We start from the raw sequence: 27,262 nt of genomic DNA, 5'->3' as shown, positions 1-27,262 counted from the left end.
AGCTCAGATTTGTCCCAGTCTGTGTTCAGAAGGAAGCTGGCAAGGCACGAAGATGCGGGCTGCCCGGGGCACTTGTGCACCTGAGTGATGCAGGCTCTGCTGGGGTGCACGGTGGTGTTTGCGAGGCTCGCTGCATCTCCGAGCCCCCCGCCTCCCTGGGTCACCCTGACTTCCGCAGTCGTCCCGCTCACCAGGACTAATGGAGCACAGATGTGCTCTCGAGGGAGCAAGCGAACCAGAACCCTCATCTCTGGAACGCTTCCCAGCAAGAGCCATCTCCTCACCATCATGTATCCCACAGCACCTACGGAGAGCTCAGAGCAGGACACTGAGAAAAGAGGAAATTCAGAGCATTTTTGCTACTTTATCCCTTTAAGGTTCTCCAGCAGGATTTCTGATCAGAGGGAAGGCTGTGTGCTAACAGGTAAGCAGGAAACAACCACAATGAGATAGAGATCTGCAATACTTTAATTAAAGCACGGCTAAACAGTGAACAACAGCAGGCCTCTCAGTGTTTCACAAGCCTTGTCTTAGTCATGACTGTTTGCCTTGTAGGTTGCAAGGTGCCTGAGACTGCTGGCTTGTAGGGCATGGAGCACAACGGGACAAGTCGAACCTGGCTGTCAAGCAGAGACGTGTATTGGTGCTTGTCCACAACAGCTGAGGGATCCAGGCGCAGAGCCAGCAGTGAAAATGTGAGGCCTGACGACGTGTGAGTGAACTGTGTCAGGTCAGGAAGAAGAGATGTTTCCTTCTAGACTGGACTAAAATGCATTAAAAGGAGAAATGAGTCTTTGAAAGCGCGGCCCACGCAGATTCCCCCAGCGTGGCAGGAAAAACCCACTGAAAAACTTCTGATTTACCACTTTTGGCAGCAATTAGAGGCAGAATGTAAAACACGGGTGATCCTAAGCAGAATTAGACAGCAGGGTGCTGGCAGCACAGTGCCGCCCATGCTGGACAGCGTGGGGTCCTCCCTGCGACCCTACAACAAAGCAACAGCAGGAAGCGGTGTGGTGCTGGCCGTGGCCCTGATTGGCAACAAAAACACAGAAGCCTTTTTAATATTGCAAAGACAGAAATTAAATCCTCCTCTTACGCAATGCTTGCCCTTCCTCAGCAGGGATCAAATCAATATGGGACCGTGCAAAGTCAATGGTTTATTTCAAGGGGTTTTGAATTGGGCTTTGTAGCAAAGAAGCACCAGCCTTGTTTCAAGCTCCATGAAGACGCATCAGTGTTTCCATTCCATGTCTATTTGTAAGACAGAAACGTGACTTTGTTCCTCTTTAGTCCTTAGTGTTACACTATTTTAAAATAAAGTCTGTCGGAAAAAGGAATCAAGCCTAAGGCTGGAATTATCCCTAGTGAAGCTCGGGGACTGCACTTGTTAGAAAGTGAGGATGACCTTCAGGTGAGTTAAGAATGCTCTGGTAGCACCAACTTTGCATTTCCTCATGCTTTCTTCTGGCTTACCTGAGTACTTTAGTATTACTTCTGTGGCTGCAGTTTAAGCACACCCAAAGGTGCACACGTGTACACGTAACACAGCTCCCAAACAGCTCCATGTTAGCAGTTCACTGCGTGCCTTCCTGGAGGACCTCCACAGCAGTAGAAGCAGAACTTCCACTTAATTTCTGGAGAAAAGCGACAATAGCAGGCCTACTTACATAACTGATTTACTCCAACAGAATTGCTTTCTGCCTTTAATCTGCTCAGCAGTTTATCTTTGCTGTCGTGATCGGTTGAGCTTTCTTTAAACCGTTATGGATTAGCATTCTGCTATAACACGTTAAAAGCTTAGCTTTGTTTATTTTTGTCGGGAATGGGGGAGGGATATCAGGTTCAAATGTTCAGGCAGCAGTTCGTGAACAGTTACTTTTCCTACACCATATTCAGGTACCAAATGCAAAGCGCAGCCAAATAGAGGCTGGAACAAAAATATTTGTGAATTCATTAAAAAGAAAGCAACAAGGAACTTCATATATTTGCATAATTATTTTACTCCGTGAATATAAAATGTAATCCAGCATTCAAAAAGTTCATCACACCCACCAGCCTTATATGGAAGACTGAAGAGTAAATGGAAGAGTAAAAGTCTAAAACCTTACTAAATAAAGCTGGTTGATGATTTTCTAAGTTTGCATTATTGTTGCAATTTGGAGACAGAAATCCTGCCGAAAGCAACACTTCTGTCATTCAGCCGCAGGAATATAACACACCATAATGCACAAATAACACCAAGCAAACTGAACCTCAGCCACACTGCTTACAAAGAGCTGTTGGGGTAACATGAACCAGCCGTTCAGTGAATTTTCACAGTGGACTCATCAACAATGACAGCTGATGATTTATTAGACGATTACAGTACAAATCCAGGTCCAAATTTCTACTACAAATCGATCACAATCTTCTATTTTAATCCAAATCCAACAATTAGCACGCTTATTTGACCTCTGTGTAACCGAAATGATTTGCAGATGCCAGAATGGAGTAAGAGGCTGTGCTCCTGAGCGCTGCCAATAACCCTCTGTGCAGCTGAACTCTGCTCCAAGGAAACACTGATTCTGTGATCAGCCATGCTGGCAAACACATGACCTTGCAACTTTCATATCTAAAACGAAGCAAGGAGGCACTTTCACATTCCTAAGAAAAACGCACACACTAGTTAGTGAAAGTGTGTTAAAAGAGAAGATCTTTTTTTTTTTTAAAATGTATCTAGTGGTGCTCAGAAAAAAATAAAAACATAAAACGAGGAAAACAATTCAATAAAGAGGAAGAAAAAAATCCCAGTTTATTTGTGATTAGTATGCTGTTTGTTTTACTTTCTTATCAGGAGGGATCTTTATTCTGCAGATTCCAGTGAATGGCCCTTCCCTATTAATTTATCTCCTTTCTGATGGCAAGTGGAGCACGGTTCCAGAGTTCCAGCATTCCCTTAATGCTGCTCTGCTTAATGCTTGTGTGCTATTTAAACAAAGCATATTCCAACCAAATCTGACTATATATGGAATTCCCTGACAAGTAAAAACTTGGATGCCCTACAAGAAGGAACCATGAAAACAGCAAACACACACAAACACACAAAGCACTCCGAACTGCACCGACTCGCCATGGACTAAAAGAGGCTCTTGGTGGCAAAGGTCAGGTACCCGGTGTGACCGACCATTTCCTTCTGCGGCACGCCGCTTTTGAACTGCACAGTTCCTTGCTGCAGATTAGTGCAGGGGCTACCTTGGTTTGATGGGTTGCTGCTGTCAAAGCCAGCGCTAGAATTATCCTCGGCTGCTTTTCCAAGGTCAGGGATTTGCAAGCTAATTGTCCTTACGTTGTACACTCGGAGCAGAATTTCCAAGGTGTTAATCTCTGTGAAACCATATTCCTCCATTGCTAGGCAGGTTCTCTGGACTTGTTCAATGCAGGGGGAGAACGAGCAGATGCGGCCACCTACAAAATAAGGCAGGAAGTGGAAAAAGAGGGTAAAAACCAAAACGAAGCACTTTTTCTATTTTTTTTTTGAATCCTCTCAGCTGCACATAAAAATACTGTTATACAGAAGTGTGAATATTCCGAAAAAATCTTCGTGAGGCAACTGTGCGGGTTTTAAAAGTGTCAAAATCAAACACGGATGACTTTACAAGATGCTTCAGACCCTTCAAAAATTGCAGTGGCAGATTCATTCATCTTCCAAACACAGTGCTGCCCATCACATTTGTTCACGATAGAACTGTTAACGTCGATCCCTTTCGAACCACTGCCCACTACTCTGGACCGAGGCACTGAGCTGCCGTTGGCACCTACACAAAGCCAGAAGTCATTCTTCACACACTGTACAGAGTCGCCTTCATTAGAATATAAGTGTGCGTGCACACACACCCTGACAAAAGCGGCTGTGTTTATTTGAGGACGATGGTATGCGTGTACAGAATGAAGTAATCTCTCCAGGCCATAGAAGGAGCGCTGCTAAGACTTTACCCTTTTAGTCAAGATGACGAGCGTGTCTCTCGAGCATTAAAATTTACTGGATAGCACATCGGGCAGTTTCACAGCAAACGTTTCAAAACTCTAGGAAAGGTTTTTAAGTGATAAACTAACACTCGTCTCCTCATCTGCCCATGGCTCATTTTTGATTCTAAATAGGGAGAACTAATAGGCCCCCTACAACTTTCTGCTGGCTCCAATGTCACCTTAGCAGCTGAGAATAGAAGGATTCAGATTTACTCTGAAAAGCCACAGCCAAATCAGATCAAAGAATTATAAGGACACTGTCTGCCATAAAGCCAGGGCATGTGCTTTCTCCCAGGACACAGCGTCCCACAAGGCGACTGCCCTTCCTGAAAAGCTTTTGTGCTGGGGGAAGGAGAGCTGGACAATGCAGCTTCAGCTATTGTTTCACTTAGTACAATTAGATGAAAATGTTTGCTGACCTGATTTGCATTCCTTCCCAGCCCTCTCCCAGGCTCATCCAGTCGAGCCTTCCAACACCAGTTGCCTAAGCAGTTAAAGAACCCATGCAAGTGAGAGCAAAGCCTCCTGCTAAAAATAGAGGCTATGCTGGGACTACACGAAGTCTGCTTTATCTCATACTCCCCCCTTTTTTTTTTCCTTTCTCGTTTCTAAAGTCATATCTCTAAAAAAAGAAAGCATCAGGTCTGAAAGCGTCAGTGCAGCACTCCAGTTACTGTGCAGCACTGATGTGCTGGGTACTGATTGGGGAAGAACACTTTCCATGACCATTAATCCACCACACACTAACAGGGAATTAATTTTAGTCCTGGAATAAAGTCTCTGCAGCCAAGGGTTCTTATCACGCATCTTCAGAACAAAGCACCCTGGACAAGTAGTTCCCCCGAGTGACAATTAAAAAACAATCTAATAATCACCTGCAAAATTAATGCTGGTATGTGTCATTATTAACCAACTCTGGTGATGCCAATTTAATTGCACGCCCAGTCTGCTAGCTCCCGTGAAATTAGATTTCTGTGTTTAGCAGGGTGGCCAGGGCTACCAGAACGGTTTTGAATCCAACAGCTCGTCCCTTCTGGCCAGAGCAGAGCACATTTCTGCCACGTCTGTAGATGCAAAAGAGAAAAGCCCAAGAAGAAATTCCCGTTACATAATTAGAAAGCTACTATAATGCACACAGGTTATTTAGAAAGCTGCTGCGTTCTTACTGTGTATGGAACTGAACAAACGTCTAGCTGAGCTAAATGTCAGCTCACAGCGACTCTTTGTCTGCAGAGAAAGAATTTGTGGGGAGATCAGAGACTTACTACTACTTCATTCACGCCTTGCTTTTCTGGTGTTTTGCACCGAAACAAAAACTGGAAATATATTTACATTTACAGTACGGCAGCTCTCCTTATTTGTTCCAACCACAAGGATTTCAAGACATCCTTAGGCTTTCGAGTTCACATGCTGTGGATTTACCGAGCAGCAAGGAGCCTGCACGCACTGCTGCAATACAAGCTGCAGGCCCGCCTACGGTTCTTGTCGAGCCTTCAATTAAAGCCCGAGCAACCTTCATCTTGCCTCAGAGCCGTCAGCTGACTGCAGCACGTCAGCACCAAACTTGGTGCTGATTTATCAGGCTGCCCTCCTGCAAGGCAGACTGCCTGGGGGAAGCAGGGGTACAGAAAATGGGCTTTCAAGCCACTTCGTAGAGAAGAAGAAAGTTCTTGCTTGTAATAGCTGATCTCCAGGTGGGAGGTGCAAAAGGAAAGTTATTTCACTTACTGCACTGCTGGGAGATTCCCAGGTATGAAGAGTGATAAAACAGGGTAACACAGCTGGTATTCCACATAACTGAGTGGGTTTTATTAGCTTTTTCAATTGCATTTTTTCCCCTTAGCACCTATTGTTTTGGTTATTATTATGCGTTCCTCCCAAACCAATATACCTACAAACAGCTTAGAAGCAGAACCCCCAAGCATCTGTCTTTATGGATGGCAGCAAAGGGGGAAGGGGGTGTCCTCTGCTTTCTCCTCCCCACACCATCCGCAGGCTGGATTTGACTGGCAGGCTGGACGTGTCTGATTAGGCAGGTGTTAACAAAAGGTTGGAAGGCTGCAATTAGCAGAAGGCTGGAAGGCAAAACTGAAATTGCAGCTCCAGACTTAACAGAGACTGCCTAAAATAGAAAGACTTGGGGAGCTTCAATTAACACGATGCTTTATGAGTTGCAAAAGGGTGGACTCTGAGCAAGAGGAAGCACTGAGCAGGACATGCTCTTCTGCTCCAGGAGCAGCGATGCTGTCCTCAGCAGCCCAAATGCTTCTGAATTCTCTGCAGGCTGCCCTCTGCACCCCTGCAGGATTACCAGCTAGGCCCTTTCTGTCACAACCCTTTTTGTCACAACCCGTTCTGTCACAACCACCAAACAGACATAAATCTAGATTTCAGCACTCACAATGCTCAGATTCTCTGAGAGCCCTCTTGTCCTTTACACATCAAGAGGCATTTAGGGCTTAAAGGGCTTGAATATGCAGTGCTTTGTCTTGCCGTGCCAAGGATTCCTTAATGAAGGAAGAAAAGACATGTACTGCCTCCCTTTCAGCTCGCTGGGGAATGCTGCGCTGTCTGCGGATGACAAAGGGGTAGACTAGACTAGAGAGCAGGAAAAACAACTGAACTCAGACTTCTGAGTACAAACCAGGTTCGTGTTCTCTCAGAGCTCTCCTTTTCGGAGAGCTACCATTCCTAAATTTGTTTAATGAGATCTGTGTGTCATCATAAATTGATACAGTAATTATCTGAGATTAATCCTGTTCACATTGGGAAGCTGTGTGAGCTTTTTGATCTGAAGAGCTGTCTAAAAATGTGTTTATTCATGTATAATGCATCTGACAAGTGCTACAGTTGAGGAGAAGAGAATAATGAGTCTGTATTAAAGACTTAAATTTCTTTTTCCACCTTCAATTTTACAGGGAGTGAGTTTGAAACATTTAATGGAGAGGTTAAACCTCCTGAATCTGTAGGCTGAAATGAGCCCACACAGTCCTGGCAGTCATTGTAACCAGCAGCAGGGTCAAAAGCGTATGAAAATTAAAGTACAATTGGAACAATTAGAGGAGAGAGCTTAAGGGAAGGGGGGGGAAATAACAGAGGATTTGCATCTACATAGCACTGTACATTTTTAAAACATGGAACAGACAGTATCTAACTCATAATCACGGGACACACCCTGCTATCTCAGAGATCAGTGCCTTGAAAGTTGCTCCTCTTTCAAGAGCAGTTCCTGGTATGTTCCTGGGCAACTCCAACAAGCAATTTGGCTTCTGGTTTGTCTGAGCAAGGACTGGCATCTCTACCAGTTCTACTCAGCTAAACTCTGCCGTAGGTTTCCAGTATGGAAAAGCTGGTAGTGCTGCCCAGCTGACAAGAACTCCAACTCATGACACGAAAACATGCGTCCAAGTTACGTACCCTCTCTTCTGCAGGTTGTAGCATGAGTCACGAGCTCTCTGCTAGGTTTTTTCATCGTCACAGTATTATTCAGAGGATGTGAAAAGAACATATGTAGTGCAGCACCATTAAGCTCTGGAGCCCATAATTTTGGAAACGATTCCGTGACGTACGGAATACAGCACAGCATTTTTATTTCTGGTAAAAGAACACAGCTCTGCGTTTTGGGATCTCAGTGCATCGTGGTAATTGGAAGATTGCGTTACAAAGATCGCATGGAAGAAAAAGACGACACAGGCATTAACATTATGTAGGGGCGAGGCAAGAAGAGTCACCGAGCAGCATCACCATGGCATTTACTCTGAGCTAGTAGGACGCTAAAAATATTGCCTCTGAAAAAGGGGACAGAACGTCCTTTAAGTGAGTGTGCTCGTGGGCGATTTGATGTAGCTTCCCTGACAAGTGAAATTAGAGGATTTGGCTGTCGGAAGAAATTAAAGGATGTTTCTTGATTCAGAAAAGAAAATTTTCTCCGAATCACTTGCCAGCTCATTAATAGGAGCTTGATGTGTTTTTCTGCAAATGTGGCCTTAACCTCCATGTTTGTAGGTACATCCTTCCAGAGGAATTCATTCCTGCTCACTGGGACCAGGCTGGCAAAAGCATGTACAAAAACTAAATATCAGTTGGCTCCAAACTGGGGAATAAAACCTAACACTTCCTTTAAGGTTCCTTTCATCCCCAGCTACTTCCTACAAGCTGTGCAAAGGCCAGCGATTTGGGTCAGCCTTCCACAACATGGATTATGATGCAGGAATCCTGCTGGACTCACACGTGAGAGAATCACTTCTGCTTCTGGGTATGGGGCCAGACCCATTGTGGGCACCTGACCCAACAATCCCTGACAGACCTGAGCTAGGTTAATGCCCTCCAACAACACAAAACTGGGGTTGGCCCAGCAAACAGCCCGTGCTTGGGAGCTGGAAGATAGCAGACTCTAGTGGGGCAGCTCTGCTCTTGACCAGACGCCCCCTCAACACTGAGAGGCTGTTTCGATTTAGTTAGTGGATTTTTAACCTCACCTTGAGTGAAGTCTCCTTCAAATCACAGCAGGTGCCACACTAGTAAAGGCTGGTGATGAAATTTTGCAAGCACTCATGGCTTCATCCATTTACCCCTAAACAATCTCCTGTGGTCAGAAGCATTGATATTGCCTTGAGTACCACCTGTATGGGTGGAGGAAGGCAGTCTAGACAGCATGCCAGACTGCAAGGCTCCACTTCCAGCCCTAACACATCCCCTGCGTGCTCCTGAGGGAGCCTGAGCCCAGCCAGCACCGGCCTCGTGTCGCTGCCCTCTCGGCGTCATTCAGCCTGGGGTTCTCCCTACCCTGAGACTTGTGGCTGGGGATTTCAGCTGCTCCTCCAAGCCACACCTGGGTGGTTGAAAAACGGGACCGTGAATAACCTCTGGGCCTCAAGAAAAATAGCCAGTGAGGCTTTGTACATGGAACTGGTATTCCCTGAAAGCTCAGGGGAGGAGGGAGGCCAGCCCAAATGAAAATTGAAACTAGCAAAACCAAGCAATGCCTTACCTACACCACAGGCTGCTGGGAGGATGAGATATTATTTATTTGCTTATACATCAACTGTAAGAACCAAACCCGGCAGGTTAGGACAACAATCGATGGCTGTGCTAGAGCAAAAATTGTAAGCAAGACCTACCTGTTTTAACTCCACTGTGAACAAGCAAAACAAACAAAAGACTTTGGAAATAAAAAGCAACAGCAAAGAGTAGAGCATTGCTGAAGGGCTTCTGTGATGGCAGGAAAATACATATGGGAGGTGGTCAGAGGGGACTTCCCCCGCAGAGTTTTGGGGGAGATCTGCCAGCACCACGTTACCTGATTCACATGGTCTACCATGGATCATAATTTGACAAGCTCATAATTCATGGGCTTTATGACACTTAAAAGGGAGTGGAAAGTCTGGATGTAAGAGTAATATCGTTAATATAAAGAATGGAAATAACAGAGGGGTGGTTGTAATACGTTTGTTACTCAGACTGCTAATTTAAGCACCACCAAGGACGGATTTATTAATGCAAGAGGCCCATCCAGCCTAATATATGGCTGTATTTTTCCATCTCCCTATCTGAAAATTTAAGACCTGTAGGAAAATTATTACACAAATGCATCATCTTCCACGGCCTTGGAAGAAATAGGCAATATTTATGAGAGCGGAGTAGGTGGGTGCAGAATTATAATCAAAGCACTACAGTATTCAGCTGTGAGATGACTGAGTCAAAAGTTTCAGGGTATTTAAGAACTGTAGGATATGTTTGTTACCTCACTTTTTTTTTTCCCCATTGTGTTTTTTTTTTGTTTTAAATAAGCCCAAAGGGGTTAACAGCAACTTTGCAAAACCACCAAGGTCAGATAACGCGAAGAGCAGCCATGACTACAGAAACACATTCATCAGCTGACGCTCCTAAAGGAAAACAGTGCAAGCCTGGGAATGAAGGCAAGTTCTGCAGTGCAGCAGTGCCTGAGAGGTATTACAAGCAGCATTTCTGCTTGAAAGCGTGACTGGTGAAATGAGCACAGAAGGATGCAGCTGAGATGCAAGCCTGAACATCATCAGCAGAGCGCATCACTAGGGAACAAGAACCTTCTAGTCACAAGCTCTCTGTGCATTTTTATCCTTCTAGCTCTTCACAAATTGGCAGTGCTTTAAATGGGAGGCCAAGCTATTGTAAGCAGCACATTTACAGCCTACTGTAAGGCATAACGTGAGTGATAAGCGTACCCTGTGAAGAGGATCATTAGCACTCAGCCTACTAGGAGCTGCAAGATTCAGGATCTTGAGCCTAAGTAGGAGAGAAAATACTGATTTGATAAGGATTTGTTAAGGTTAAGAACTCTCTCTTACACGCTGTCTCAGCTGAAAACTCCATAATGAACAGTGTGGTTTTAAAGAGGAGGCTAGCTGATGCTACGTATTGCATTTCTTTAGCCCTGACTTCATTCTAAGCACCTTAAGACTTTGGGGAATGAATGACCACTGTCTGGCAGCACAGCTGCAATATTAGCATTGTGCATCGCAGTAAAACCCACAATGTGACCCTGTCCAGATGTGAGTGAGAGGGCATGGAGGGAAAAGAATGGAACGACTCCTTTCCTCCAGTGATGCCCTATCATTATACTAACCCTTGGAACAGCCGTGAACATCAGCAGTACATGCACAAACTGTTCTTACTGCAGAAGAGCTTTAACTACTTAAAAACAAAACAAAGGAGCACTATGAAATAATCTGCTGGCAGTAGGGAAAGAGAAGCACTTACAGTATTCTTCTATCATATTTTAGATTTTACAGCAGTAAAACAAACAAAAAAACAAAACAAAGCAAAACAGAAAACCAGACCAACCAACCAAAAACAAACAAACAAATACTACCCACATGATTTGGAATAAAACAGAGGCATGTGTAAGTTTGTATCTACTGCTATTGCAATTGACTATACACAAAAAAACAGCTTTTGTTTTTATGCAAAAACAAAACAAAACAAAAGCTCCACGGCTCAACCAGGTACTATGAAACACAGAAGATGAGCCATAGACCTACACCAGGTCTCAGACACTGGTGGCTATTTGCAGTGAAAACTGCAGCAAGGATCAGCAGCTTTCCCTCTCGAGTGGTACCTAACATGTGTGATGCCACTTGACAAACATAAAAATACGGAGTTTTAAAATATATTTTATATTGGCTAAGCAGATGTAACCTTGTAGCACAGGCAAATATAGACAAAGAATATGGCCAGTTTGGCCAGATTTAGAATGTACAGAAATCCTTTTCTAGGATTTCAAATGCTGAAGTGAGACAGGGATTCAAATCCTGGAGCTGCTCAAGCAGCTCTGCTTAGTATTCTAAACATGCACCACTTAAATAATTCAAATTGGACTGCGCAATGCAGCGCCTTCTAAGCTGGGAAGTCAGCTGAGTGTTGTGCTCACTAGATTAGATAATTTGAGCATGGGAAGGACATTGTACAGCGCAGTGAAAATTATTTTCTTCCCAGGACACACTGGAAAGCAGCTACAAAATCAGCTGTAACCCTTGCAGGTAGAGTGCTAATGAGTCTCTATTTATTTACTTTTAAAAGAAAGAATGGATTACGTTGGTATTTGAAAGCTTTCCTGAAAATTTTCCAGAGGGAGCCCAATGCTGGGGTTGGTCCTGACTCAGCAAAGTAGTGCACATTCAGTGACCCTTAAGAATAAGTTGAAATTCTGTGATTTCAGGAAGACCTAGCAATTTACCTGAAGTCAGTGTTCTACTAAACTCATGTCCCAGCACGGGGCTGGGTTCTGCTCCCTACACTTCCTTCACTAGCAACACCACTTTTGTAGCTGGGAGCAGCCTGGCCTACGTTAGCGCAGATTCACACCAGTGCTGCTACAATGTTAGAACAATAATTAGGGGAAAACTTGTTCCAGGATAAAAGAATGATGTGTTCACTGAAGTTTATTTTTCAATAGGGAAAAGATTTATTATAAACTGAAAAAAGCCATCCAATTGCTCAATAGCAGTTCCCACCTGCTGTCACTGTCCAGGAATAGCTGGCACAAGCTGGAACAGCCTTTATGTTCAGTTCCTACTGTTACCAATGGCAAACTTCTCATTACCTCCAACAGCAGAGATTTAAGGCAGAAATTGGCAAGCATATTTAAGTACAACCACATTTTCTTTAACATTACCAATGGAAAGCTCTGTTAAATAGGTCCAAATCTGCAATGATTGATGTAAAGTGCTTCTGAACACCTTCTATACAAACACCTTTCCACTGAAGTGCCAAAGAAATTTGCTTTCAGCATTCATTGTTGCTGCTGCTGCCCACACACGCTCAGATCTAGCAAAATGCACTTGACAAAGCTTCAAACGTGTTGTGTTGTTTTTTTTAAAAAAGTTTTTCCTTTTTTTTTTTTTTTTAAGCAACCTGCCCCTGCTAATTGTAGCAGCTAGCACAGGCTTGTAGGAAAAAGTTGTTCTGCTCTTTTCAAATCTTTTGCTGCAAATCGCAGACCTCTTTTGAAGGTTTTTCATCCTTCGAAATGCCTACAGACTGACATTTGAGAACAGCGATCACACAATGGAAAGGAGCAGATCTAGCATATAGCTCTGAGGCAGAGATTGTGTGCATGCACAGTACTTCCTAAAAAGAGATCAGTGCGGTTACCTTCAGCTTTTAACGCTGCCTTTGCATGTCCTATGGCTTCCCATGGAGACGGAATATCTAGGAACACAGCATCTGCAATGTTTGAGACACCAAACCCGTTCTTGCAGACGTCCTGGTTGGTCACAGTCACCAGATGCTCCACCCCATGCTCCCGAAACTCCTCCCTGGCCTTCTCAGCCCGCTGTTGGTGGAACTCCACCGTGTACAGGTGCCCTGTGGGAGCCACTGTCCTGATGAGAGCGTGGGAGAGGGATCCGCTGCCTGTACCTGGAAAAGAAAAACAGCTTGTGAAATGCCTTCTGACAGTGCTCCACGTTAGCATGTTGGTCTTCTCCATCAGTCCGTCTGCTTGGAACACTACTCGAAACCAAAATGAACACAAATTTTTGGTTAAACTACTGAAAGAGAGCAGTCCTTCCCCAACAAGGAGACTGAATGATCTAGTAAACTGTCTTCAGGGTCCTCAAAGCATTATTTAAAACAATGCCAAGGGCCAACTATAGCTCTAACAAGAACCACAACAGGACAGGAGGGATCAAACCCAACAGGAAACATTCAGGAAAATAAACCAGAGATACTTTTTTCTTAAAGTGCCAGACTCTTCTAGTGTAAAAAGAGATGAAGGCAAAGTTGAGCATTTTCAAAACCTCAAACTTTGTTAGAACAAAGAAGAGACGTTGGCAAGGGTCTGTGTTTGAAAACCCTACTGGTCCTAAAGGCCAAATTTTTTGCATGGACATGTGTACTGCCTCTTAAGACTCTGGGCACCCTCGGCTCACACTGGAACTATCCAAAACTAAGGCCTTCAGCTCCTTGCAGCCACACTGACCAAATGAGCTGATTACTCAAGTGACTTACCTATCCACGTGCCTGCACAACCTTCATGGAGATTAACGAGAGCCACCACGTACCTGCAACTGTCCATAATTACCATGTACAGTGAGGGGCTAACTATGAAGACAAACTTTTTTCTTGTTTTAATTTGATAATTTAGGAAACTTATTTTTAATGATCCATTGGCGTATTAACTAGATGAATGACTAATAACCATTTCACTAAAAAAAAACACCCATATACCAATTTGCCTTGCAAATTACTCACTGAAATGGCATTTAGCAGAATAACCCCCCAAACTCAAAACCCCACAGCTACCCCAAATTATCCGTGTTTATTGATTTATAATTCTGTACTGGAAGCACATTTCTCCTGTAAAAAGAAAATCTATTTCTAGCTATCTTCAGTGACGGTTCAGGCTGTATTTCAGCCTGAAGCAAGTTCTTTTAACTAGCATAGATTTTAGAAGGTTTTTTTTTCTTTTTTTTAAAGACAGAACCTGAAGTACAGCAGTAGCAAAGAAAGCTTAGACACTGCGGAGAGGAAGTTAATTAGGGGACACAGAGGCTGGTGTGCTGCTTAATTGGAGCAATACTTCCCCTAACCATACAGGAAGTCAGAGTTTACTGACAGATCCAAGGCTCTTTCCCTCTAGTCACAGAAGGGGAGAAATATTGCTGTGGCACTGCATTTAATCTGACAGCTCTGAAAAGGGAGCCGTTCAGACTGTAAACAGAGCTCAGGGCCCGTGCTTGCCATGGGATCAACCAAATGAGCTGCAGAATGGGCACCGCTCCTCGGCTCCCCTCTGCGAGGGTTGTGACCCCAGCAGGCAGGCCAGCAACTCCCCCAGCTCTAATGGGGCAGATTAGGCAGAGAAGGACCTACAATTTCAGCACTGGCCCCAAAGAGGTCCAAGGGAAGAGAGAAACTGTGGCACAAACATTTATTTAACGTGAAAATGCATGCATACGTGCCAGGATTAAAGCAAACAAAAGGCAAATGGCAGCTCTGTGTGCACATGTGGAAAACTGCTCACGGCACCTGTCAGCTCTAAACGTCGGCATTCTCCCTGTTCAAAACAAGCAATGGTATCACAGCAGCCACGTGGTTGCCAAAACTCTCTGATATACTTACATAGCAAAGAAACAGCATCTCATTGATTGTCTTCTAACGATAAAAGCAGCGATGCCCATGGGATGCTAAAATGACCGAAATTCTGCCTTTCCATTTCAGGCCAGCAGGCAAGATTGCACAGCTGAGAACTTCTGCAACCTCACCAAATTTGATTATTTTACCTTTCAAACGGGTAATGCTGCCCGCTTTCTGCATCCTTCTCAGCTAATCTGGAAGAGCGAGCAGAAGGTCTGTCAGCACAGCTGGGATGTGAGCAGAAAGGAGAGGCAGCTTGCGCGTGTATCCGATTTCCTTGTTCATACTCTTTCACATTTTTAATCACTTTACTTTCAAATTAGCTTTTAAAAACACCAGAGAAGATACTGGAAGGAAATCCCATTAAGATGTTTTGGCTTATTTTCTGTTACTCTTTTTTTTTTTAATCCATAAACACTCCAAGCCAAAACCAGAACCAAAAACAGGATGTTGGAAGTCACTGCTTGCAGGCATGCCTCACAGACCGAGCTTTTGTTAGACAAGGTTGCCAGGAACTATTTGTTGTTGACTGGGCTGCTGCAAACATGAGAATAATACACATGGATCACACTTTACTCCATCAAATTCTATCACGCTAACATCACTAATGAGAGTATTTCTGAAGATGCTGCCTGCCTTCTCCTTGACAACACTCTCAAAACTGCAGGAAACAAAGAAGATGGCTATGAATCACCCACCATTGCAAATTTTCTTCTTTTCTTCAAAAGACCGGGGATTCTGAACCCAATCCTGTGAAATAACGAAGACCCTCAACTCTCGTGTGCCTGATAGTTTGCTGTGGTTCATCAAGAGTATCCTCACCAAGGGTCTGGCAGTTCCCAGACCCAGTTTCCTAAAACCCAGTCAGCACTGTCTGTAGAAGGCAGGGGTATGTTTCTGTGCTGTTATAGATGGGGAAATGAACGTTTATTTTCACCTCCTCCCTTGCAAATCTGCAACATCCAACATCCGAATCTTCTCACCACCTTCTCAATTCCTTTCCAACTTCTCTCTGTCCTCATTTCAAATTCACTGTAGAAAAAAGCAGGGTTCAGCAACACGTGACACCTAGGCACCAGCCTGAAATAAGTTCCAGCCAGGTTCAGAATTCCTTGGGAAATGAAAGGCAGCCCTAGCATGATACAGCACCTGCCAGGAAAGCAGCAAAATGTAAGGAGCACTGCTGAAAACATGGACTGGAAGAACTCTACCAAACCTGAAATACTGTAGCTGAATTACCTGCATACAAAAGAACAAAACCTTGAATGCCCCAAATGAGTATTTCTATCAGAAGAGGCAAGCTAAGAAGTGGATGGACTTCAGTATTTTCATTTCTCTTCATTCATGGGCACAGTGAAATGCCTGTTCCTGATTTGGCCCTGAAAGCAGAAGGTAGGGCAAGAATTTTTACAGCAGGATACTTGCCTTTCTGGCAGTTTGCACTATAAATAGCCTGAGAAACCGTTTGCTCTCTACCACAGGACAATAGCCATTTAACTAGAGCAAATTAATCATGAAAAGGCTCTGCAAGAGAGGTAAAACTGGAACAACTCAAACTGTACCAAAGGAATCCTTACCAGCACAGCTGGCGTTTTAGAGCTCATTTAGATGAAGAAACACGATCTGTGAATCTCACCCTGGCTGTTGCACCTATGACTTGTGAAAGTACAATGCACTTTTACATTGATTTTTGTGACTTTAAACATCTCGGTCAAAAAGCAGACATCTGCATTGTAGGCATTTAATGAGACGCCACAGGGTCCACAGTAGGCTATGCTCAAAGCTCAAAGCTCAGGGTTTGAGGAAGAAGAACTATGCGGGGAATCAGGATGTGGACCAGGAAAGCAGCCCATCTCAGTCCAAAGGCATGAATTAAGATCCCATGTTAAAACCATGGGTAGCTGGCTAGTGGCCCTGCAGATACAGCAACGTGCTGTTCTTCCCTTCCCAGGCTCATCTGAGCTCCGGGGAATGTTTCTCCCCTCTCCCAAGACAAGGAAACCAGAGCAGTTTTAGAAGGATTTATATCCTAACAAGTGGACACCGAGGTGAAACAACAGCTCAGTGCCTATTGATACTTCCTTCTGAATTAGAGACAGCAAAGTATTGATCAGACGAAGAACTCGATCATTCTCCTGACCTCAAAAAGATTTGTTCTTCCCACTCTCTGCTTATTCAAGTGACAGGTTTTCCACAAAGAAGCCTTCACACACTTCAGCCACCTTGAGGCAATGTCCACGTTAAGATCATTCCTCACCTTCTCAAAGCTGCTGCAGCCAACATCTGACCCCTTCAAAACCACCACCTGCTATTTCAGTACTGGAGTGATGCACATCAGGACACTGACAAGACACAGACGAGTGTTACCCAAACACAGCACTTGACTGAGAGCTGAGCAAGAGAGCACATTTTTACACTGTTTTCTGTTCAGTCTGGTTTTTGTATTACAAAGGATATTTGCCTACACTCCTGCGATCCCAGCCATGCTATGACACAGGAGACCTGATGTTGTGTTCCACTACGTTTTCTCAGTGCAAGCTATCACTTGGCTTGCCTTCCCCCCAGATTTCTCTTCATGGATACTACTTTCTTTAAAAAAAAGTACACATTGTGATTTATAACCCATAAAGTTTAGAGCTGTGCACCTTCAAAATACTTGCTGAGTTTATTACGGCAGCTTTGTAATCCAGAATAAAGCTGGGGAAGCTCGTAAGTGCACCCTGAAGTTCATATAGCTTGAAAACAGGAAAAGTGATAACTATGAAGAGCTATTAAATACTGGATCAATACAGTGCCTAGTGATATTTCAACAGAACTGAAGTATGTGGTGCAGTATTTGGCTACTCAAGGTATTCTAAAATGGGCAAATACAACAAAACAATGGCAGTGTTGCTGTGTTAGTCTCCTAGCTACCACGCTTAAACCCAGCAAATAGTAAGAGAGGTCATGAGTCAGCCACGAGAACGGATGGAGCCTCAAACCCAGAGAAAAATTAATCTTTAGACAGAGCTAACAACTCCACAGCTAGGATCTGTCAAGAAAGGCAGAGCAGAGGAAGACTGCTCACTGTTCATGACAAGTTTATGTAACAGGGGAGTCATTAATCACTTTGAGCGAATATATAAAGAGATATTAAGCATCTGATGGAAGCTAACCCAGAGATCTTACCGTGAAGACAGTCAAAGGCATAAACGGTGGCAGAAATGAGAGACAGCAAGAGCTGGGATGGAGGGAGGGAAGAGGAGCGGGAGGGAAAGAATGACAAGGAAGGAGATTAGCCCTTTCCCTTGCCTGTCTGTTGAGGACACGCTGCCAAAACAGGCATCTTAGGAAGCAGGAGGCCAGAGAGGGCCACTGCTCACTGACCAGATCCAGGAGTCGGGGCGCTAACAGTGTGCAAGTTTTTAAGACTGGCATTGCCTACAAAAGGAATGGGAATGTAAAGACTGAAAAGAATTTGCTCTTAGAGATTCAAGAGTCGGAGCTCCTTATGGGGAGATCTGCAAAACGGGCGTAGCATCGTGCAGTTTGGAGCTGCAGGAGAAATGCACTTGGTAGCCAAGTGAAACGGTAAGATGAAAGCAAGCCTGGAAGTCTGGAAACAAACACTTTGGGGCATGAACAGCATTTCTCATCAGCTGCAGCCCTGCTGCAAGGCTGCATACATCAGAGTGATGCCTCAAGTGGCCCCAGTTTTGGTTTAGGTCTTTGGTATGCCGAGAGAATACAATGTTCTCTGACGTGTCCTGATGAGGCCTTTCTTCTGCTTCAAAAGGTGTCACACCAGGATCGGGTTTTTGACTTCTTCTCTCACTCTAAGGTGAACAGCTGCTAAGAGGTAGATGGGGGAGACATTATAAAGTTAATTAGCGTATGTTCCAAAATCAAATTAATAGTTACAAAGCTTTGGTCTGCACTTTACACAGAAGATACAGCTGCAAACAGTTTACTTGCACTTCTGCCACAGAGATGGTGCAGACATGAGCAGTGTTTGTCAAAAAGTCAGAGGAGTCAGGGCATTACAGCTGACTTGCTGGGACTCCACAATACACTATTAATCATTTATTAAGTACCCATTAATCATTAAGTCCTCATTATTTTTTTATGAGCGTACTCTTAACAAAATCTATACTCAGACCATGAGGTTGAAAATTTCATAACTGTTTTGGAGAAGCTCTAGTGTAAGACTAGCCAGGGGCTCTTGTTATTCCTCCACAAAGAAGCCGTGAGGACCCAGGGTACTGCCCTCAGCCCTCAGAAATCCTGTCTGTGGCTTCAGAAATCCATTGCTCTGTGGCAGTGACCAGGGTTTAGCAATTTTTAATTTGGGATTTAGCTGGAGGGAAGCAAAAAATCCAATTAACATTTTTGCTCATGTGAGTCTGATTTTGTTGAGTGCTAACGGATCAGTGGGATGGTGGTTTGAATACTTTTGACTAAATTACATTTTGTCTGAATACAACGCTCTGTCGAAGCCAAAATAATTCTTAGATTTATCAGATTAAGCAAGGTTACACAGTGCTGTACTGCATTTCCAGGGTAATTCAGAGGGTTAGGACAGATAATTGTTTAGGTCTTACCAGGGACAGAGGACAGCAAAAAAGCCTATGTAAGTGGTCACTGGGAAAAAAAAAGGAAAAAGAAAAAAAAAAAAAAGTTTTTACATACTTTGGTTTGGCCAAAGCATCTGAAAGGTTTCATATTTGTACCAATGTAGTATAAAAATAAATTTCAAAACCTCAAATTCTTTTGTTAAATGGGGTTATTATCCTATAGGCAGCTGTAATCACTGGGCTGAGAATAGCCTTGCCTTGGAAGTTGACATCAAGTTTAGTTTTAGAGAGTGTGGTGGCACGAAATAAAGACTCTGTTTATTCCTTTATTTAAACAGGGACTTGTGCATGCAAAGAACACAAGTAAGACCAGAGTTACCTGATGAGAATGAAAGTTTCATACTACCAGGCCACCCACAGCAGGTATTTTAGCAGCTATCTCAAGTACCCTTTAATTCTGGAAAGATCGGGCTGCTAAAGACTCCTTCAGGAGGTCAATTCCAAATATCAGGGACCAATACTTTCAAGAGATCTTAGCTCCAACAACAGCGATAATGGTTTTAAAATCTCAGCATACTGTCATAAATTAGCAATTAGCAGATCATATTCCTGTGCCTCCATCATGGAACATCGGGCAGATGCTGAGTTTCCTTATAGCCTCAATAGAGTATGCTTGGATCACTTTAATTATGCATGTGCTGCTGACAAGCTTACTCTTTATGTATTTATTAGAGATAATTAAAATAGTAAAAACTGTATTAATATGTTTATATCACTTGTGACAAATCATTACTAATCAATTTGAACTGCACAACTGAAGCAACACCAAATTGAGCCTTCTGGTTGTTTTCCTGATTTCTTCTAAGCACACACAAAAGCTCACGTATACTGGAATTCCCAGTGTTCGAACACGACACAGAGGACATTTCACCTTACTTTATCCACCCGTACTTAACACAGGTGTGCAGATTACTCCACAATTCTGCTTGCTTGCCCTGGTTACATTCCTGTTACAGTTCTAAGACACAGGGAAAAGAGCCTGGCCTGTTTATTGTGCCTGCTTTGCCCATCCCTACAGCAGCTACGTGTTCAGATAACAAAAAAGACAGACCTCCATGCTAATTAATGCTCAAGATACATCTAAAGCCAGCAGCAATGGGAGGAAGCAGACTCAAATGTCATTATTAGGCCAGATTTCCTGTCTTGTTCCTATTAAACATCATTGGCTAACTCCTTCTAGGTCACGCGAGGTTAATCTAGAACTAATGATTTTGGATCACTGAACACAGTCTAATTTTGGATGCCACCAAAGTAGGTTACATCATCACACAGGAGGCTCCTGTCGTCAATACACGTACAATTTTTTAATTCAAATCACCACTTCTGGTCAGTTGTGTGCAAATTTGCAGTAAAGTTCTTGCTTCAAGATTAACCAGATGAATTCGACACAATGCTCCTTTTTTCTTCACGTACAGTGAATGTTTCAGGCAATACAAACACAACAAGCTCAACTGCAGTAGTAAAACTGTCCACTTGTCCTAGAAAGCTGAAGTTAAAATACTTTCATTAGAACAGCACAGACATTAAAATAAACCTGGGGACAGTTTCCCATTAGCAAAAGGATTGTTTGCAGCTACAACTTTTGACTCATAACATTTCTGGCAATCTGGACTGGTTACCTCACCAAGTGTTTCCATTTCTTAGCTGTTTAGATAAATGAGCTTTTAAAGATTTTCATCGAGGTACCTTTGACATTACTGAAAACATTTTATGTGCAGCTCTGTACTTTAACATTCACCTGTCCCAAGTGAGGCAGGACGTGCAGCAACTCACATCTCCCCAGCCCAATGTTCTGTATTTATTCTTCCCACACAGCAAGGAGGGGAGGAGGTAAAGACCTGCACAATGAACAACACTGCTACTTCCATGACAGCCCCAGAACCATGTAATCGCCCTACAAACTGAATTATGAATACATTAGGGCTTGGCCACTTTACCAGAGGTTTCTCTGCCTCTTTCAAGTGCCAGCACACAGCAGCCAGCTCTATGTGCCCCCTGTTTATTAGCGGGTGTAACTGGACGCAGAGATAAATGGTATTTCGGTTGTGCTGGAAAGCAGCCATTCTGGACCCAAAGCTGCCCAAAATTATGCACGGGTGGGAACAGGAAATGTTAAATGCAAGTAAATGCGGTGCAGTACAACCCCATCATGCAGATCCTTTGCTACAGAAGGAAGCATGTAGGACTGCTTCCTAAAAAGACTCCAAGTAAACAGCCAGAAAAAAAATGAGGACAAACTCTCTACAGTTCATATTTTTCCCAGACTAGAGAAACATGATCAAATCAAGCAAGCCTCATACTGCCTGCAGCAATAAAACCATGAAGGCATTATTTTAAACTGTATTAACTAGGAAAATATCCATCTAAATGAAATTTAACTCCTCCTTACTTGCGAATTATGCAAAATCATGGAAGGGGCAATACACTAAACCAAGTTTAGAAACACAACACAGGACTTTAATGAATGCATCATCCATTATATCACAGAACTCCAGTGCGTTTTGCATGCAGTTGAAGTGCTACAAGTGGATCACACTTGGGAAGAAAACGATGAAATGTATGTACTTACGTGGTATCACATGGTGAATGTATTGACATTTTATTTCCCTTATTACCAGAGTTCAACCTCTCATCTTCAGAGCCTTTTACTACTTCACCTCAACTGTTTTATCTCTAACTTATAATTCAAGGTCTGGATTTCGATTCAAATAATATATTTTGAAAATGTTTTTGAAGTGCTTAACAGTTTTAGAGAACGGAAAGAAAAATGTTTATGTATTTATTTTAAGAAGATGAATTAATCGCATACTCAAAGGTATACACGTACATAAGGCCAACACACTGAAGTAGTATCGCTTGTTGAAGAAACAGCAGCTGATACCACGTGCAAATTAAATAGAATTACTCAATGTGTAGGCTGGGAAAATTACACCACAATGGAAAAAAAAAAAAGACTTTTTGCAAAATGTAAAGTTAAGCCTGTTTTTCATGAAAAGTGTTGGTGTTAGCCCTTAATAAAGGATTTCAACATATTAATTATTACCTGATTCACAGACTATGGAGCCCGGCTTCAGTTCTAACATCATGGTGATTATAGAGATGTCAGTGGAATACAGAATCTGTGTCCTGTGCGGAAGATTCATAGTCCACAGTTCTGGAGTTGGATGAAGAATAAAAACCCATCCTCCTTTACTGCAGGTCACTTTGGAGCCATACTTCTTGCCTATGAGATCCATGGAATGCCGGATGACCCCGTACTTGGTCTGAGTTACGGTCCCATGTTGGACTTTCACAGGGAACATGGATTCGTGGCCCAAGAACACAATAGCTGTGTCACCATCCTTTATCGTATCTCCATATTCAATAAAACTCATTGTGACAGTCTTGTAGTGGGCTGCTGGCTGTCACCTAAATGGGAATAAACATCAAGACAGTTTTACGGTATCGTGATAGGGCTGTAAGTACAGACAAGTTACTTTATTTTCCCCAATATATAAAAAAGTACACACTGTGCAAATGAGATGTTAGCAAGAGAACTCCATGAAACTGAGGGACCTCCCTCTGCCACACTGTTTATTCAATTAAAATCAATGGAAAGATCCCACTGATTTGCATATAACCAGTATTTGTAGCATTATACGATACATTTAAAAGAAAATTTACCAAATACATTATAATTTACTCAGCCTGCTCCACAATGCTACTGGGAAACTTGCAAGGTAGTATCAATTTCAGCAGTCTGTTCACTTCCAGTTCACAAGCTCTCAGAGTATGGTGTTAAGTGGTAATTTTTATTTCCTTCTGTTGACTCACCCCTTGGTTATTTGCAACATAAGACAATGGTTACTTGCCTGGATATCAGTCACTAGTTATTAGGACCACTTAGCAAAAGTTTGCTTGAAAGTTTTCCAAATGAAACTTTAGAGATAAGATAAAGGTAGTATCCACATTAATTTAGGTATGAATTTGACTAAGTACAAAGAAAAAGCAATATTACAGCCTTTAATTTGCTATTGGGGGAGCAAAGTAATTGTCTGGGAAGTGATCTGTGCTGTAACTGAACATAAACAGCCATTTGCAAGCCAATGCAAACACAGTTGCATCATTTTAGTCCCGTGTTCTCAGAGCTGTTTAGAGAATTACAATTAAATTTTGTTTTCTTTGAGAAGAAAACATCGATCTTGGAAGGCAGTTTACAATAAAACCTGGCACTGCTTTTCAGATAAGGTAGCTAACAACCTAAGCTGCAGGTTGATCAATTTGTGGAAGGAATTGACTAATGAGGCAATGGTGATCCCGAAGTTAGAAATGAAGGCCAGCACTAATTTTAGTTTCGGAATAATTACTTAGTTTGGGTGCTTTTGTATTGAGCATGTAAGACCTACTTCACTGTTTTCACTAAAAAACTTTTTTCTAGTCTGTTTTTGTTGACCAATGTTTGTTTTAGTTCAATTTCCTGCTAAGCAGCTGGGTTTATAAATCGCCTGCTGGAGTCATTGAGACTGAGAAACAGAAATGGTTGTGGCCCAAACTTCCAAAGCTTATGACATGTAATACACGTATTCATATACCAAAGCAGAACAGGCTTGTCTGGACATATGGTGAAACAGCCAGAACATCCCATAAATGCAGAAATGTACACATACTGGACTTTGTGAGATAGTACAGTGATGCTTAACCAGGTTTTATAGCTTGCACCATCTGATTATATTGATGTTCTTAATCTTTCATGAATTACATCTGTAGTTCTCAGTCTGGATACTATTTATGAAATGTAGTTTTCAGCTCTTGTTTAGAATAATGCCATTTGGAAAGAGTGTGAGTGCAATCCATTTCTTTTACAGCAAAGCATCATTCCTGTAGCACTTCTGCAGGAATAAGGAGTTATTCTCCTTTTGGCTTCTAATTTCTCTGCCTCCCTTTGAGCACTACATTTATCACAGCTCATCAGAACAATGGATGCTGACATCCCCGGTGACAGCTCTCAGCACCTGGCAGGTTATTTTTGGGGTAAGCTGGGGGTCTGTGAGGAGCTCTGGTAGCTTCACTGCCTCCCCCTATGACATGGAGCACATCAGTTGACAAACATCAGTTATTTTCATGCATTTTCAGTCATTTTCCATTCTGTTATGAGTGCAGGGCCTAATGCCCTGTTGCTACACTCCCTCCTTTTCTCTTCCAGGTGTCACGGTGCGCCTGTGTGGATTTCTGCCACAGGCTGCTGGGGAGTGAGAGTGAAGGTGGACCTGTGGCTTGTGGCAAGGGGTTGGCGTTTTCCTCTGGGTTCCCCTTAACTTTACATCACCTGCGACTGCTTCGGTGACCCGGGCGATCCCACAGAGGGAATCCCTACAACGATTTGTGCTGGCTCAGACCAAACCCCAGCTCTGTCTCTGCGCTCCCTGACCCCTGTGGCCGCAGAGCTGGCGGCTCCTTCATCTCCCTCAGGGCTAAGCCCTGCCACGGCGATGGAGATGCCCCTGCTGAGGAGGATGAGGAGGATGAGGAGGATGAGGAAGGCAGGCGCTGCCACACACACAGATAACACCCCAAACCCAAGCCACACGCGGCGGAGGCGGCTCGGGCGTGCAGCGCCTCAGTTCCGGACTTGTGAGGGGTTCAAAGCACAAACGAAGCAGCGAAAGCGGGACCGGGGAGCGCCCTCACCTCCTGCCTGGGCGTCCCCCCGGGGCCACCGTGTCCTTACCGTTACCTCCCGGGGCTCAGCCCCGCCAGCACGCCCAGCCCGGCCCGGCCCGGCTGGGCTCTCCTCACACGCTGTGGCCGCCCAGCGCCTCCTCCCAGCCCGGTCGCAGGCTGCTGACGCTCCCCGCCGCCTCCGCCCCCGCCAGCCCTGCCTGCAGCCCTGCCTCGCTCCCCCGTGCCCCGGTTCCCCTCAGCGCTGCGCCCCCCGCCATGGAGGGGAGCCCCCGAGGGCTGGGCTGGGGACGCCCAGCCGGTCCCTGCCCGCTGTGGGGCTGCCCTACACCTGGCCATAAAGTGACTCGTGGGGTCCCTGTGGGTGGGGGTTTGGGTGGTTCTTCCCAATTTTGGCTTCTTTCCCCCCACACCGATTGCCTCCATGGGGCTTGTACCCTGGTGGTTTGCTGTGAGCCCATCGGGAACTCGTCTTTATTATCTGTCAAAGTGTCAGGGCTACAGCTTGTGGGGTGAAGCCCCTTCCACAGGGAATGACACCGCCTTTGCCGTCGACACACGCAGGTCTTCCAGGCAAAGCGGCTTCCAGAAAGTTCCAGGCGCTCCCCGAGGAGCAGCGGGTGCAGGGACAGGCAGTTGACGACCAACCGACCGCTCAGCGCGGGTTTCTGAAGGCTGCCGGCGAAACCCACAACTGAATGTGGGCTCGTGAGAAGCCGAATCATTACCGAAACTGCAAATAGCACTGTACTAACTCCTACTCGTGTCTTGTGTTTAGGATTGCAGTGATGTGGAGAGCCGTAGGTGCCCCGGCGGCGTGGGGATGGAGCCGGGAGGCAAGGAGAGGCGCCGGAGGACAGCATCGCCCCAGCTGCTGCTCCCAACAAGCCCAGGCCACCGGGCTTAGGAGGGGTGCGGGCACAGCACAGGGCATGTGAGTCACCTCGGACACGCAGGTAACGTTCCCGTCTCTATCAGATAACTCTGGAGGGTTCACCAATAAGTAGTAACGCACAAGAGTGGAGAAAAAGTCACACATCCACAATCAATGACACCACCGATGTACGCTGCTGACCTGAGAGCTGTTTGGATGACCGCCTGTGAGTTTTTTAATGGGTGTGATTTCGTTCGGGATAAGGGAAATGTTGCACACCATCTTCAGTGAGAACATGTTTTCTGTTATGCTATTGACCTGCCCATATCATAATTGCAGTACTCTTTGTTACTTAGTTATGAAACTCTCCTTCATCTAATCTAAATATAATGTATGCAGTTTCAGAGGTTTCTTAAACTGCAGACTCCTACTCAGCTGTTTTCCTGACTGGCAATCACGGCTCTGCTGCGCCTTTATATTTGCACCTACCTTGTTTTTCGTGTCATTTTTTTTTGTGTCATTGGTTGCATTTGTCATAGTTTATATAGTTGTGGCCTTTCTTTCCCATGAAGAACTGCTGTTCAGATCACTGTGGGCCTGACTGTATGCAAGATTAGGACACTCAACAACTCATGGTTCTCACAGGCACTCAGTTTACTGCAAATGATCAGTAATTTTCAACAGGCTGCCCAACCAGTGTGAAAAAAATGCACCGTGGATAATTACTAGGCAGATACATATTAAATGATAAATTAAAATGGGAAGAAAATTTTCACTTGTGAAGTTAAGCAGATGCAGCTCCAGCCAGTTCCTGCTATTTAGCTGTGTTAGGCATTGGAAAAAAAAAATCAGTTATATGTAGTAAACTGTTTTCTCTTGCTATTTCCTAATTTGGAAGTATTCTTCTAGATATTCAAGAAGATGTTTATACCATATTTCTTCAGGTTCATCTTACGTTCACATGAATAATTTCAGAAGACACATTCACTAGCCAACACCCATCTCCTCTTGCAGTCCTACACTGCATAACATTTATAATTAAGCCTCTTAGGAAGTTAGCTTCATGGCCCATGATTAACTTCCCTTAATTCTTCATTGTTAAAGCTTACTGCAGAGATCTCTGGAGTAATCACTCTACCTTTCCATCACAAACTGCCAAGCTGCAGCGTAGTTTACGAGTCAGTATGCACTGATATCATCCCAGCATGGAAAGTACATTTTGATGCCTTTATCACAGTCCAACAGGCAATACAGGCTTATCCAAAGAAAGTATTCTCTGAGCAGATGAGCTAGATAAAACAGTTGATCAGAGGCTGTTGACACACAGCACAACATCTATAATTAAGTCACTAGGGAAGCCGGGATGGGATGCTGTAACGAAGGTAGGATCCAGTTTACACACAGTTTTCAACAAATCTCAAAGCATTGAATAAAACCCAGTGAGGTAATAGCCACTTCTGACTTAGTGAATTTTAGAAATTTGACAAATAAT

At 43.9% G+C, this 27,262-nt stretch overlaps 1 protein-coding gene across 2 annotated transcripts; it reads right to left on the bottom strand.

The window, feature by feature from the left end:
* Positions 1-1,365: 1,365 nt before the first annotated feature.
* On the bottom strand, positions 1,366-25,043 carry TRMT61A (tRNA methyltransferase 61A). Of its 2 annotated transcripts, none has more exons than XM_084287215.1 (4): positions 24,946-25,043; positions 22,282-22,646; positions 12,640-12,906; positions 1,366-3,447 (listed from the first exon to the last, which is right to left on the bottom strand). In XM_084287215.1, exons 2-4 carry the CDS (start codon positions 22,610-22,612, stop codon positions 3,119-3,121), a joined length of 927 nt encoding a protein of 308 aa, XP_084143341.1. In that variant the 5' UTR covers positions 22,613-22,646; positions 24,946-25,043; the 3' UTR covers positions 1,366-3,118. The 2 variants fall into 2 exon arrangements, with proteins under 2 accessions (XP_084143341.1, XP_084143340.1); XM_084287214.1 differs by having other exon boundaries at positions 24,906-25,025.
* Positions 25,044-27,262: the final 2,219 nt, after the last annotated feature.

The sequence above is a fragment of the Netta rufina genome (genome assembly GCF_964035555.1).
Source record: "Netta rufina genome assembly, chromosome: 5".
Lineage (NCBI taxonomy): Eukaryota > Metazoa > Chordata > Aves > Anseriformes > Anatidae > Netta > Netta rufina.
The sequence above is the reverse complement of the archived record's forward strand: the minus strand, read 5'-3'. Positions and strand labels throughout refer to the sequence as shown.